We start from the raw sequence: 14,646 nt of genomic DNA, 5'->3' as shown, positions 1-14,646 counted from the left end.
CGCAATGGCGGCAGTAGCACTTCGGATGTGACGTATTTTTCTCTGACCGCGCATGAGAGCGGCTGCTTGACTGATTGTCTTTCTTGTGCGAGCCAGTTGATGATCGTGTTCTTTGGGCCGGTCAACACCTAAGCGCAATCGGCAACAAGCAGACAGGCAACTTTGAGGACTTATGGTCTCCTAGCGCCCTGCACCCAGCGGTTCCACACTCTGATGGTCTTATCCCAAGACGAAGGTGCGCCGAAGCGTTACATCGGGCCTTAGGGCGTCGGGGCCACCAGGACATTGAAGTGTGCTGCTGGATATGTCTGTTGCTGCAGTGGACGAGGCATGCTTTTCTCGGTGTGCGGCTGTGCTGCAGTTGTCGCCCTTGCGGCAGGGGCCTCCACAGGTATCATATCGGACATTGTTCTTTTTCCGCTTGACTTTCTTAAGACACATGCACAGGTCAATGTTCCAGCGTCTCCTTCAGTAGCACCGCCAGCGACACCACCGCCTGCAGGCGCAGCATTATCGGGTCCTTTGTTATCTTCACGAGACTCTGCTGAAACAGTAAGAAGAGGCATATCTACAGATATTGTGGGGGCTGGCGCTCGTAGCGCCTTAACTGGACCAAATGTTGTTTCCAGTGCAGCCGCTCCAGCTGCCACATGGAAGACCCCATGTGGTGTGAAGTCAAAGGGAAGGCCGACAACGATCGGTGCGTGCTACAGCGGCATCGCAGCCCTAGCCATGGGCAGTATGCCGTCATCCGCCGTCTTTTTTGTTGCATACGAGATGGCGAAGGAGAAGCTAAAACGTTTAAGTCCGTGCCAACCAGCAGCAATGCTGCGTTACAGTCCTCCGCAGGTGGCGTGTCGCTCTTCTGCCGCTTCTGCTGTTGCATATTGTTCTGCTGCAGCGATCATGCTGACACTTGCAATGCTTCCTGTCGTGAAGCTATCCTAGGGCGTGCTGGTGGGGAAGGTTGCCGCTGCTGCTGGCTTGCTGCCTCTCTGCAGACACAGACTCGTCACTAGCGTCGACTCACATCCTGGCTGCGTCTATAGCTGAAACAAGCGCCTGCGTCATTCGGTAAGGGCGTAGAACGATGATTTAGGTCATGAGGACCAGTCCAATTTTGTTTGTTTGAAGCGTAACAGGGCTAAGGGCATGTGAAGTGCGTCAGTATGCGCAGCCTGTTGTCGATCGTACTACTTGATTGGAGGATGTCATAGCTCAGAAGGAATGAGTTTTCGATATGCTTCGGCGTATGCCGTATGCGTACTCTGCATCGAGGGAATCATTTGCTCATCAGGCACGGAGCCAACTATTGATTTCGTTAGCTATTTGAATTAAGCAGGTTTGCGTGTGCTAATGTCTGCTATTTCCTGTCCAGCAACCCGTTCGAGGTAGTGAAGCAGCAGGTACAGCTAAGGCTACATGCGACCACTGCCGAGGGCTTCTCAGCAGTATGGCGACTTGAAGGGCCTCGGGGCTTCTTTGTGGGGATGGGAACATCCATGCTTAGAGATGTGCCTTTTGCGGCGCTGCAGCTTTCGCTGTGGGAGTGGATGAAGGTGAAGGCCTTGGGTGAGCTGCGGGCCTTTCTGTTTTTGTGTTGCTACTTTTTGGGAACGAAAATGTAGAGTTTGAAGTCAGGGTCTAGTGTTTGGAGGCCCGGTAGTGGTCATGTTCTTGACGCGGCGGAGCTGTCAATCGTCTCGGGTTGTTGGTGTGTTAACTGCAGTGGTGAACGGTGTGTTGCACTCACAGGGCAGGACCCGCCTTCTACGGGCTTTACAGCAACGATATCTGGAGCTGCTGGAATGGTCGCGGGTACGCCGTGACTGCGCTGACAGAGGCTGGGCTGTGCATTGCCTCTGTAGGGCTCCAGCAGCCGTACTGCAGGGACCTTTATCACCTGCAGAAAACAGTTTGACGTCCATGGCGCAATTACCGCGTTTTCAAAGTGCAATTCGGGGCTTAGGCTCAGGTAGAGGGAGTGGTGATTTCTCGCAGGGGCTGTGGCGGCTGTAGTGACCACGCCAATGGATGTCGCGAAAACGCGGCTGATGACCCAAGCTCCAGGGACACGCCAAGTGCGTTAACAAATAGGAGGCAACCACGCGAGCAGTTGACTTTGTCCCTACTAAGATGTAGCATTGCGTATCTCGCCATGCAACTACACTGTCGTTGCATCGCATACTGCTCCCGACGCAGGTCCATGCACTGCCATTGCGAAGTTAAAGTGCGGAGCTAGCTCTGCCCGCAGTTGATTCTGTGGCTTTTGACTTGCGTATGGCTTCTCGTTTGCAGTACCGTGGGTTCTGCCACTGCTTCAGTACAATGTTGCGTACTGAGGGCCTTGGATCCTTGTTTCTCGGCGTGAAAATGCGTTGCCTGTGGGTGGCACTTGGAGGCGGTATCTTTCTGGGCGGTTACGACGCGTTTAGTGGTTGGTACCGCCAAGTGTTCGAGCAGCATCATCTCTTTGAAAGGCGCTGCTGCACAGGCTGCAGCGAGAATATGAAAGATGCTTCCGAAATTCTGCCTTCTCGCTGACACAGTTTCAAGAACTGTTTCCGTCCCCTACCACAGGAGTGCTTGCATATTATGCAGGCCAGTGGATGGGTCCACGGTAAATGTGGTCGAAGAGCAAAGAACACTACAGCTTCAGGATGCACTTGTGGCATTCAAAGCAAAACCTTTGGACTTTGAAGCACGTTTCGTAGGGAGTGCAGACGGTATTCAGGCGGCCTCCGTCTCAAGCGTGTCCAGGTTTTTTTTGGTGAAGTGCTGCATTATATCTTATTATGTTTGCCCTGTGTGGCGGCCTAGCACTCATGACGCGCATTACGCGGTAGCACACTTCAGCTAATTATCTTGTGGGTAATGCCTGCTTAAAGAATGACCCATAAGTAGGAGAGCGATAACTACCTGCAGCAGGCGAAGCGTAGTGTAATTTTGACGCACCAGTTGGCAGCTTGTGAAAATACATTATCAAAACAGATCGGTATAGGAAATACATTAATAGGCGGCTTGAGATCGCATCGCGTCAGTGCAACCAGCCATGCCGCCAAGTAACTGAGCAACTAGTGAGAAAAACGCTGCTGCAGTGAAAGAGCTTCCTTCCATTGAGGCTACTCATGGCAGGGCAGCTTGTAGGCAACCATTTGAGACTGAAACAACATGAATTAGCCTCGTCAAAAGGTATCCAGTAGTATGTCGTCATCCTGGTTGATGTCTATCTGATTAGGGACGTCGGGGTATATTGGAAGTAGCATTGCGGGGTGTGTTAGCGCCACGTTTTCTGCAATCAACCGCGCCGTCGGGTCCGCCTGAGTCAACCCTAAGATCAAGTCCTGTATTTCTTTGGGCATTTGCGACCGACAGTCGGTAAAGCTGAGGCCTCCTGCCGACGCTGTCGATATCTTGTCACACCAAAAGGTGTACAACGTCATTCCCAGTTGCCAAGAATCCAATGACGGTTGCGCTGTAAGCGTATAATAAGCTGCGGAGTCTCGCAGTTCCGGAGGAACAAAGACGGGAGGGGAACCACCTGTAAACTGGTATGACTGAGCCAAATACGTCCCTTGTTGCACCGCTTGGAAAAGACCTCCAAGAAAGACAAGACCCTTCTCTGTGATGAGGAACGAACTCGGATTAATATTGGTGTGCACCATCATGATGCAATTAAGGTTCGCAACGACTCTTACTGCTTGCTGAGACATGCTAAGCAATGCTTTGTCTCCTTTCTTTCCCTTTGAACAACTGGCAATAACAGTCCCCGCAGTGGCCCGTATCAGCGGTCGGCGGGAGACTGCGTTGAGAAACACTTGGCCGTCGGGGGCTTGCACGTAGGTCCCCATACCTGTAAACTCATACAAGTCAATCGGTATGTCGAGACGCAGACTGTGGCGAAAGCTTGACAGTGCTTCGCCCGGTGGAGCCATCTTTGCAATTGCAAAGTCCCTGTCCAAAGAATCAACTGCCGAAAATTGGCCCTGAACTTCGGAATACATTCGACCGATCCACCTTACAGGTATTTGATTCGACAGCTCTTGCGCAAGCAAGTCGACGAATCGTTCTCTGTTCTGAAGAACAGCTAGAAACGTTGCCTCTTTTGATTCATACCCATTAGAGAGCATTATGGGCTGGTCTACGCCTCGGGGACAGACGCCTCCCAAGATATCAGTTAGCCGAGAAACCTTATTCGATAGCCACCAGCTTGTTCTGTTTCTGCTCAGTAAGCTCGCAAGATACCTCTGTCCAGGCTCTTCAGAGTACTTGGAGAACCTTTTGTATCCAACAGCAGCATCAGGTGTGGGAACACTATACCCCGTATAGTTACTGTATCCAGCGTAGTCATTGTATCCGGAGTAGTTGGAAGCTGCGGAAGCTGTGGCGTATGGATAAGCAGGGTAGCCACCATACCCTCCATAGTTGGTGTAAGTGCCTGCTCCGTATGTATTGTATCCTGCGTAGTTTGCGTACTTGGCGTATTTTTTAAGCCCGGTGTACACCTTTAGCCTCATGAGCTTCTGCACTATCTGCCCACCCAGGCGACGATTAGGTGAGTCATAGTCATCGTCTGTTGTTGACGAGGACAAGGCAGAGAACGTTCGCGGGTCTACTTGTTCTTCGCTCAGTTCATCTTCTTGTCGCGCGGTTGGGAGAAAATCCTCATAGAAGTAGATTCCACTTGGTGGACTTGCTTGATTCAGCTCGCGCTGCTCGGCAGTGATGCCGGATTTAAAAGATTCCAATGAAACATTTGTATCGGTTCCTCTTAGGTAAGCCGCTGTGATCGGCACTGCCTTGAGGCCTCCGTCGAATGCTTGCTCTGCGTCGATATTTGAGTTTATCATCAAGATGTTTCCTTCTTTCTCCGAAGTGTCGATACGCTCGTGCAAGTTGGAGGAAGGCTTTTCGATGGAAGGTTCAGTCCCGAGGGCAGCCAAAAGACCACCGAAACCAGCCGCAAGCTGCAGCACCACTGAGAATGCAAACAGTTTCTTCCTCCAAGTCAATCCTCGTGCAGGAGAAGCCATTTGCGTTTTGCTCTCTTTTTGGACACTTGGAGCCTTGATGGTTGAAGATCTTATGTTTGTTTGGCTTGACAGAAAAGAGTCATTCACCAATCAGGACCTGACAAGGAAAGGGTCTTGAGGAGACACCACTCTAGCAGTGGAAGCCGGTGACCGCAAAATCAATTAACATAGAGGAGCTAAAATAAACTCAGAAGCAAAAAAAATCAGCATTGATCGTTTTTCAAACTTTAATTGCAAAATAACAAATCTGATGAAGTTGGCTGACTCCTGTCAGCCTGAGGCCTCTGGTGAGCTAGGCTCGCAGATCTTGTCCAGGCGGGAAGTGTCATGTGATCGACCCGCACACCAGCACGGCAAGGTCCCTTCAGGCATTCCTTCCCCTCTTCACTGATTTATCCAAAATAATAAACATATTTGATATGAGAATAAAACGTTGGACAAATATTTTTCAGGCAACCTTCAAGTTTCACGCACTTTCTCCTATGACGACTGTTACCTTGCTTGGGGGTCCCCTCTTGGCCTCCAAAAGTGAAGCTATGAGTATCTAGCCATTGAAACACACGCGTAAAGCTATGTAAAGCACAAAAATATGCTTTTCATACAATGAATGTTAGTTTAAAAGAAAGAGCCCACGCTAGCTGTCGGACTAGACCAGCAGACGTATGTTCCATGTAAGCTTTCCTTCCCAGCTGCGGCGTCGTCGGTGATGCAACTGAAGTCATTCGTGCTCACCATTTTGAGATCTCCTGTCCAACGGACATATATATTGAAAGTCATGATGTATTTTTACTTGAGGTCCCTTACGGCGCGCTAAAGAATCCACAAACTTGCTTTGTCGATTAATGCCAAATCTCTGGTTACTGTATGTGGCGCTTCAACCCCGCCTGTGTCTCTCCTAAACAGGCCAAAATTCATACTACACTTAAACTGGGTTTATTTATATCGAAACATCACATCAGAACGTAGAATGTGACTCCCTTGCTTTGCTTTTCATCCCATTGTGTTGTCGATGCTAGCCTCCGTGAGCGCCCTTCGCAAATTCCCTCTCCCTTTTCAGTCTTTCAGAGTGCAAAGCGGCGAAAGCAGGTAGGTGCTATGTATTACCTGTATATCAAAGTCCCCTGCATGTTGACCCTCAAAAACAGCAACTCCATTCTGCGTATGAACTGCGTGATCTTCAGGTTCCTGTAGTCTTCAGTCGATAGTCTTCTGTTATCTACAAATCCGCTAGTCTACTCCTGATCCCTGTCTTTTTCAAATTGTGAGAAAGCTACACCAACAAGCAGTTACAGCAGGGCACGCCGCGCTAAGCAGCGTCAAGCAACGGGCCAAACACTGTGTTCAATTCGGGCCTTTGCCATTCTGTTCACAATATGGTAATCTGAAGCCCATCGCCCGAGGGCGATTTGAAAGATTCTGTTCCTGGGCTATGTCTAGGTGTTTCAAGCTTATCAGAGTCCGTCAACCGTTCCCCCAACGGCGTCGATGGCTCATCCTCCCACAAGCTGCGCTGCCTGGGAGACTCGCCTACCGCCACGTCGCATCCCGTGACTGTGAACGATTGGGCTCTACTGCCAACAAACGGCCTCGCAAAAGAGTTTGGGCATTCTATAAGCGGCGGCGGGTTTCCTTTCTGTTCTTCCACAACGGGCGCTGCAGTGGCTCTGCAATGTTGACTGCGATCTGCAGGGACCCCAGATAAAATTCCTGGTGGAGACGGCCCAGCTGCCGCTGCAAAGAACTCTCCTAGCTTCGACGCTGCTGACTGTCTCGGTCGCTCCGCAGTTGGAGCTTCGCTTGGCTCCGGTGGAGTCGCCGGGCTGCAAGCGTTGCTGTCGGAAGCAAAGAGGGAAGTAACGTTCGACGCTAGACCTGTTGAGAGCCCAGAACTAGTTAAATACTGCGAGACTACGCTTGCACCCCTGTACGCATGCTCAACACCAACGCCGGCTAGCCTTTTGAGGCGTCCCAGCGCAGCGTCGGGCCCCTCAACAAAACCTCTGGAGGAATCTCCTTCACTCTTTTGAGTCTGTGGCCTGCAGGGACTGCTGATCTCGCCCTCCCCAGAACTAGCAGGTCGAGCTGCGTCTCCAGGCACCAAGCCAAGGCTGTCACTAAGACTCAGAGCTGCAATGGCCCGTGAGAACTGTTTGAATATCAAAGAATCCGAGATATGCTGCACAGGGTCCAACTCGTGCAGAGCGTCTCCAGCACGCCGCCCACCCCGACCAACAGGGAGGGAGACGCGGCAATCTTGGAGTCCAGTTTTAAGGAGATCGTCAGCCCTGAACAGCAAAGGCAAGTTCACTTTAACACAGCGGTTCAGTGGCAATTGTGTAGTCTTGACTTAATAACCCTCAAGGAAAAGAGCACTCTGGCTAAAAAACACTGTTACAGGGTGCGCATCGTTCACCGCAGTCTCATCGCAGAGCTTATGAGAGCCTTCGGGTCAAAAGATGGCAGATGCTGGAGCAGCTTCATACACGCAGTGAAGTCCCCAGCCAAGAGGGCAGGTCTCAGCTGCAAGCATAACGCCACCGACAGGCACCATGCTGCTCAACACCAACACCCTGGGCGTATTCTCGTATGCTCCACAAGCGACATCCAATGTGCAGAAAGCTGGGAAGTACCACCGTACGCCACCTCTGTTGCACTTACCCAAATTATTATGGCGACACAAACATAATAAAGTAGGGGTAGCGGACGTCCAGTATCCGCAATAAAACCGTCCCAAAGAGCCAGAACGTCCGGCATCTCGAACTCCTGCAACATCAAAGGAGCAGCTTCTCAAGAAAAGGCCGGTGAATTCCTGCAATATCTAACGTCATCACTACCACTCCACGCAGAAACCGATCATCGATATCATCGATATGTTTTGCGCTCGCCAAGTGGGATGCTCATGGGTGACTCAGGCAAAGTAGAACTAGCAAGCTGGTAAAAAACCTCAGCCTTGGGCCGGAAACCTCAAAGCCGCGGCCACAGTACGGCTAACCCTCGTTACCTGAGTGAGCATCAGCAGGAGCCACCGCAAGGCGTAGAATTGCGGCTCTACGCCAACTGCGTTGAGATGCATCCAGACTTCCTCATCCTGCAGGCATGAACAAAACGACCTGCTTAGTAGAATGCCTACTCCAAACTGAGCAAACGTCACTAACCAAAGTCTTGCATCGAAAGACACAACACAAAAACCGTACTCCGTCTGCATATGCAACATTTTCAAATAGGCCAGTGTACCTTCTGCCTAAGGAGAGTGTCCAGACGTGAAAGACGGCCCTGCACGCCAGCCTCTGTAGGGTCGAGAGCCTTACAGAAGGCATCGCGCTGCTGCTGCATGACTTCGCTGAAACAGTAAAAGACTTCTGCTTCTGCCTGTAAGCAGTATAAACAGTTGCATAGGCCTTAAACCTTTAAAAAGCAAGTCCCACGAGCTGGCTACGCAAAAACCCATCCATAAGACATAGAAACCCATCCACAAAACATCACAGTCTTCATAGCCAACCTCACTTGTCCATCTTTCATTTGATATCTGCAATTATTTCTAGTACAAGATGCAAACCTGCGCTGCGAGGAGGTAACCGAGTGCGCAATATGCCTTTATTAGCGAACCTGTTCGTAGTCTGTGTACGTTGGGTCTGTCATAAGTGCATAGTAGATGGGGGCTAGGATTTCATTCATGCCCTGAACATAGCAAAGGCCTGGATTAACCTTTGCGTAGATAAAAAGCAGGCGAGACAACACGTCGTAGTGGCGGCGAGGAGCTACCATATTGCAGACGTCTTGCACTCCAGCGGGTGCACGCCACGGCTGCTGTGTTGTATTTTTTCCTTCTTCAGCAGCCAAATCCGTTGGTGCGGCCCCACGCTCTAACGTCGACGACAAAAATCCACCCGCACAATCGTCATTCAGAGAAACAGAAACTGTGCCGACCTTCTGGTGCTCCTTCACTACGGCCACTGTTGCACTTGAACTTGCATCAACCCTTGCGGGACAACTGTCTTGCACGTGCCCCTCCTTAACCTCGTTTAAGGGGGGAAAGGGTGGGGAAACACTCGCTACTTGCCTTTGTGACAAAGCTGAGTTCGACAACAGGGAGTTACTGGAACAAAAGCTTCGGTCAATATTTGAACTGCACGCGCTTTTCTCTGTTCCCCTCTTTGTGGTGATCATTTGCCTCTTAAGCATACGAGCAGCTCTGGCCGCAACTGCTGAGGCTTCCAGAGCGTCAGCTGCATCCAAAGACTCTCGGCTGTGGACTGAGACACTGCAACTCTGCATATCAGCAGAACCGCGAGACAAAAACGCCTCTATAGGGCTTGAATCTCCCACCTTCTCCTTATCCACTCTTTCAGCAAAGCATTGCCGCTCACCGGATCCTGGTGTCTCTCCTCCTCCTGATGACGATCTGCTACTGCAACTGCGCCCATCAGCGCTATTGCGAATAGACTCCCCTTTAACTTCACTACGACTGCTGCACCCATCATCACTCAATATGCTTACTGTTGTTGCTCCTGGGGTAACTGCCTTTTTATAACGAAAGGCGGATGGCAGTCGAAAACCCCTCAGGGAGGACGTTGAAACCTTCAAGGGACTGTCTAGCTCATTGCTACTGCTGCTGTTGCTATTGCTGAATGTGCCACTGGCGCTACTGATGCTGCTGAACTTGCGGGTGCTCGCTTTGGTTTTGCAGGGCATGGCTTCGTCAACAGGGGCCCCGCTGTCTTTCTGCTGCTGACCATGTTGCCGATGCTGCTGCTGCACCAGAAGGTCGTAGTCAACGAGAAGAGGTACTTCATCTATTCGTTGCATGTGGGACTGTGCCTGTCTGGTAGGCGGTGGGGGATAAAGATGTAGCTGCTGCTGCCTAGTCACTGTTTGCTCTGGATTCATGGCAAAGAAGCAGAGCTCAGGACGTGTCCTGAAGACATCTTTGTTTATTTGGTCAAACACTTCAGCATCAACCCAGTAACCCCGCCATTCGCTTGTCGCGCTACGGCACAGAGGCTGAGAAAAGCGCAATGCAGCAACCGCCAGAACCAGGTCTTAAGCCTAAGCTACTGTTGCTGTCCAAGGCCACACCAATACTGCACCCTAGTCCACAGTTCTCACACAACCTCTCCAGCTTCACTTCCCTGTGACGAGACTTCTCGATTTGACGGATATATCAGAAGACTTCGTCTACTCCGTTAAATACTGCCAGTGCATCAAAAGCCTTACGTGATCTTTGACAACCGCGAGTGAGATTGACGGGGAAAGCTGAGAGGAGCCACTGTGGGGGGTGCCAAAGTTGAAGTCTTCCCTGTTTGATGCCAAGCTGCTCTCTGCTGAAGGTGAAGTCGTCAAGAGCGTGCATCTATCTCCGATGGTGCATGCAGCACCTTCCCCCTGCTGGTGCTGCTGCAATTGTCGTAAGCGGCGCACTGCCTCCGGTTCTCGAATAAAGTCTGCTTTGTATGACTCGTAGGCTTCACTGTAGTTGTCATAATTTCCACACACAGAAAACACAAGTCATATGTCCACGTACGTACGAATGTCCGTGTCACCAAGAATAGAACTAGAATGCAAAATCCCTTATTCTGCATCAAAGACTGCAAGCGCCCTGGGGAAACTAAAGCTGCGGATGAGTCCCTGAAAACGCAGCAGTTTCCATCTCTTCAGCCTATAATATGAATAAGCCATATGCTGTACCGGAGTTTACGGCGGCGCTCCTGCCATTCCGACGGCTGGAGGGGAAGACAATGTAAAAGAATACGCCAGTAAACAGACCGCAGGGCCGCACAACCGTCCGGAAGCCCCTTTGCACAGACAACGCGCATCAAGTGAGGATCAAGTCGCTCCGGATCCAGAGCATCCAGGCATGTCTCCAATCTGCAATGCACCCACAAAAGCAGGCACAGAAGCGTCAATACTACAGCACTTTGCAACACGAAAAAAATCGAGTCTTCGCGGGAATCCAAGGACGGCAAGAAACCGGTATCCCATCAACGGCGATTGGGAGTGCCAAAGCTGACGGAGCAAACAACTATCAACAGATAGTAACAGAAGCTATAGCGTTAGCTCCTGACAAGTTGTTCATTAGCTTATCTACTCAACGTAGCTCAACCCGGAGAACATGCAAAAACATCGGGAATCAGAAACTGTACCGGCTGCGAGTTTTGGTGTTCAACTCTCGGTCTATTAGCAGCTCGACGTGGCGACGAAGTGCCTTCATAGAATCGGCACCAGATGGGATGCCGTAGCTGAGAAGCTTCCCACTGTCAACACTTTCGCTGCTGCTACCGCTGATCCTTCCGCTGTTCATCTTTACAGAGCACGTTGTCGCCGAATCATTCGACCTTGACTCCGCCGCTACTGCAGGCTCCGCCGGTGCAGTGCTACGCTGATGGCTGGCTTTCTCTGAGCAAGCCAACTTATTTTGGATACTCTCTGAATGACATGAAAGATCTGAAGCTCCCTGCTGCAACAGATTTGCCGCACGGTCCACATGACTCCTCCCTGTCGTTTCTACAGCGCTTGCCGCTGGTGTCTTTCTTGTTTTGGCTCCCGTGATATCTGCAACCCCAGTAGCCCTACGTGATGCACCAGTCGAGGTCAAGTCACCTTGGGCCCTCCCATCTGGTGTATCATAGATGGGCGATGGGGTGGGCGGGCCCTCTTGGTTTTCGCTGGACATGATGTGGCGCAAAAGTGAGCCCTTCTTCTGCACTTCTCGAGTACTGTACTTGTGTAGCTCTACAAATATCTGAAGCCGCGAATACGCTTCGCTTCAGCAACTGCAGCAGTACCTTGCCAGCCGAAGCAACGGCGCTTCGTTAACTTCCTCTGATATGCGCCCTCGCTGAAGACTGCTGCAGCCTGGCAGGTACTTGCGCACCTCCTACACTGGACACTACGGCCGCTGCTGCTGCGGATACTGCAGCAGCGGCCTCCTGCTGTCTCCAAACAGGCGTGGCCTAGCTTATGGGAAAAGACAAGATAGAGTCAAAAACTAACGCTCCAGCACCAGCTCCCCCCGTCTACGTGGAGCGACGCTGCCACGGAGGGAAGAGTAACTAGTAAATATGGTGAGACTTCCCTACAATTCGCTGTAGGTTGCAAAGATATTGGACGAAACAATCAACTGTGTCGCTTGCTGCCCCGGGCCTTGTGGCGGGCAGCCCCCAGTCGCCCCACCCGTGATTGCAGCATCCCTCCTGTGCAATGCTTAGTTCAATTTTAAGCTAGCGCTCATTGCGTAAAAGAATTCGCCTCCACTACTGTAGATTTCCCCCGTGGCAACGTGAGACCTTCAACGCAGTGGCATTGGCAGCCGAGCCGGACTGCCGTGCTTCTTCTTGGAGTGCCTGGTTGGGAGCCAAAAAGCCTGCTTAGCTCGCCCGATTCCATTTTACTCCACATAATGCCAAAGAATGACGCATTCTTTGGGGTCTCCGTAGTGTAGACGGTACGCAGATTAAGCGACTCAGCAATTGCGCCTGTGATTTTGGACCGAAGGACCAACAAGTGGTACACTGCTGCAGCGCCCAGAAGGACGCTGTTGCAACGTAAGAAAACTCAATTGCATATGAATAAACAGCAGTAAATGAGCTGTTCCAGGCCAAATTTTGTATTCATGCGAAGGGTTGGTTCGGCAGAACACGAGGTTGTGTGCGTCGGGGCAGCATGGCGGAGTTCGCCTTAACACCTGCTGCAAATTGTAGCAAATTACTTACACCAGTTTATTTCAAAGCAAATGCACAGTTGAATAAAATCACTTCATTTCTTTCTACAACCCACGGGCTGCCATTTAGTGGGACTGGCTCCAGCGCTGCAGATCTCGCGCAGCTTAGGGGGTTCCCTGTGATTCAAGGTAAAGCCCATATAATTACCATTTTGACTTTTTTCAACTACTACTGGCCACCATGAAGGGTGAAGTACTCGTGCTGCCTGCTGGTCGATTGGGCACAGTCCGTAGAACCAGTGGACACCTAGGCAAGACCAAGGAATATGCTTTGACTGCTGGTCTGCTTTGTTTCATGTTTTCGAGTTACCTTGTCCTGGTACAGCTGTAGCTTTGCATCTATTGAAGACCTGCAGTCATCAGAACAACAATGCGCCTAAAGTTGGTCCTGGTAAAGAAGCAAAGGACCAATAATGCGTCCCAAGTTGGTCCTGGTAGGTCAAATATCGCGAGCATCAGGACCAGAAGCCCAGGAGTGACTGAAGCACATTCTTCACTTAGTATAGAGCCTTGTATCACTGTGGACTGCCATGTCAGATCCGACGTTGTGATGACATAAATAAGACACAGGGTCATATCGGCGGTGATAGCAATATCTGTCTTGCATTCAAAGGCAAGATCTGCTTCATTTTCGTAAATTTAGTGGCTTCTGGACTCTGTCCGTCAGCCTTCAATATCACTAATCTCACTTTTGCGGCGTGTCCCCACAAACAAGCCAACAAGCCTCTGTATTGAGGTATACAATGTGGTATGCAAGTAAAGAAATACAAGGGGAAGCATTCGGTTTGTCACTATTCTGTTATCATCTACTTTCATGGACTGTGTAGAACCATTTCCTCTGCTCAGACAGGAATGGCACGAGTTATCATACGGCTCCAGGGTTGGCTTCACTAGTAGAGGCGGGAACTGGAGTTCGGCAGCACTGGGGTAAGATTTATCAACTCTGTACTCGGCAAAGGTGCCGTTCATGTGGTCACGAAAGCGTACAAAAGTCACGCGTCCCGTTTGTGCGCTCAACTCAGACATTGCGAAAAACCTCACCTTCAGTAGAATGAAGAGAAGCTTTTGTGTCGCCAGTTCAATAAGGAAATGACAAGCTATTTCCTATGGACGGGAAAAATGCAGGCTTTTCGACTAGAAATACTGTGCCTCATGTATGGAAAGCACCACATGACTGCTGAACTTTTCGTTTAGCCGGAATACCTACTCCGCTGGTGCGGCTATACGAAGGGCAAGACCTGATATGCCTTGTAGCTCTTGGTTACTTCTCAGCCTTCCATTTCAGAACAATACGTACATAGACAGAAACTGAGGCGGTCATCCTTCATACAACCGGGTCAGCATAGACGGGAGAGTAGTTCCCCTCTTGTACCCGACCTAGGGGACTATGATACGAACATGAACGTGTGCTTTAATAAAATCACAATGTAGCTTTACACGAACATCAGAGTTCGAACAGGTCTCCACAGTCCCCTGCAAAAAAATGTAGGGATTCTACTGTTGGCATACAGAGCATTTATGCTGTATAGATTTCTTGACTTTTGCCCAAACTGCACCCGGTTTTGGCCAAAATAAATGGCATACATATACGTAATGCGGCTGAGAGATGGTACGAAAAAGGCTGTAGCTTGCTTTCCCCAGAGCAGCGAATGCTTCTTCGACCGGCTTTGCACAAACAGTGACGTGCTTGTGGTCGCTGTTGAGCAGTACTGCTGACACCTCGGCTTGCTGCAGACGTGGAGCTCAAAATGAGAAAATGGAGAGAAGTCTAAGTTTAAGGGAAACGATGAGATGGAAAAGAGCATCAGCTAATGGAGTCACCACCTCACCCGCTCGAGTCACCGCTTGCATGGTTCGCTTACATGGTCTGCGACAGCGCTCTTCCTGCATATGTTA

At 50.5% G+C, this 14,646-nt stretch overlaps 3 protein-coding genes across 3 annotated transcripts; 1 reads left to right on the top strand and 2 right to left on the bottom strand.

Moving 5' to 3' along the window:
* Window positions 1–213: 213 nt before the first annotated feature.
* ENH_00056540 (mitochondrial carrier domain-containing protein, putative) lies at window positions 214–2,090 on the top strand (the record flags this gene model as incomplete). The annotated part of the gene is made up of 6 exons (XM_013581627.1): window positions 214–235; window positions 362–805; window positions 1,002–1,074; window positions 1,379–1,572; window positions 1,756–1,818; window positions 2,002–2,090. 6 exons carry the CDS (start codon window positions 214–216, stop codon window positions 2,088–2,090), a joined length of 885 nt encoding a protein of 294 aa, XP_013437081.1.
* Window positions 2,091–3,185: 1,095 nt separating this feature from the next.
* ENH_00056530 (Rhoptry kinase family protein ROP23 (incomplete catalytic triad), putative) lies at window positions 3,186–5,033 on the bottom strand (the record flags this gene model as incomplete). Its single annotated transcript, XM_013581626.1, has 1 exon — window positions 3,186–5,033. The coding sequence occupies one exon, from the start codon at window positions 5,031–5,033 to the stop codon at window positions 3,186–3,188; it is 1,848 nt and encodes a 615-aa protein (XP_013437080.1).
* Window positions 5,034–6,399: 1,366 nt separating this feature from the next.
* Window positions 6,400–11,703, bottom strand: ENH_00056520 (hypothetical protein, conserved; the record flags this gene model as incomplete). The annotated part of the gene is made up of 9 exons (XM_013581625.1): window positions 6,400–7,318; window positions 7,447–7,553; window positions 7,692–7,796; window positions 8,035–8,121; window positions 8,268–8,402; window positions 8,640–10,034; window positions 10,248–10,500; window positions 10,719–10,898; window positions 11,174–11,703. The coding sequence occupies 9 exons, from the start codon at window positions 11,701–11,703 to the stop codon at window positions 6,400–6,402; spliced, it is 3,711 nt and encodes a 1,236-aa protein (XP_013437079.1).
* Between the last annotated feature and the right edge of the window lie 2,943 nt (window positions 11,704–14,646).

The sequence above is a fragment of the Eimeria necatrix genome, genomic scaffold, assembly GCF_000499385.1.
Source record: "Eimeria necatrix Houghton genomic scaffold, Enh_scaff46, whole genome shotgun sequence".
Taxonomy (NCBI): domain Eukaryota; phylum Apicomplexa; class Conoidasida; order Eucoccidiorida; family Eimeriidae; genus Eimeria; species Eimeria necatrix.
Note: the sequence above shows the minus strand (reverse complement) of the source record. Positions and strands in the feature narration are given on the sequence as shown.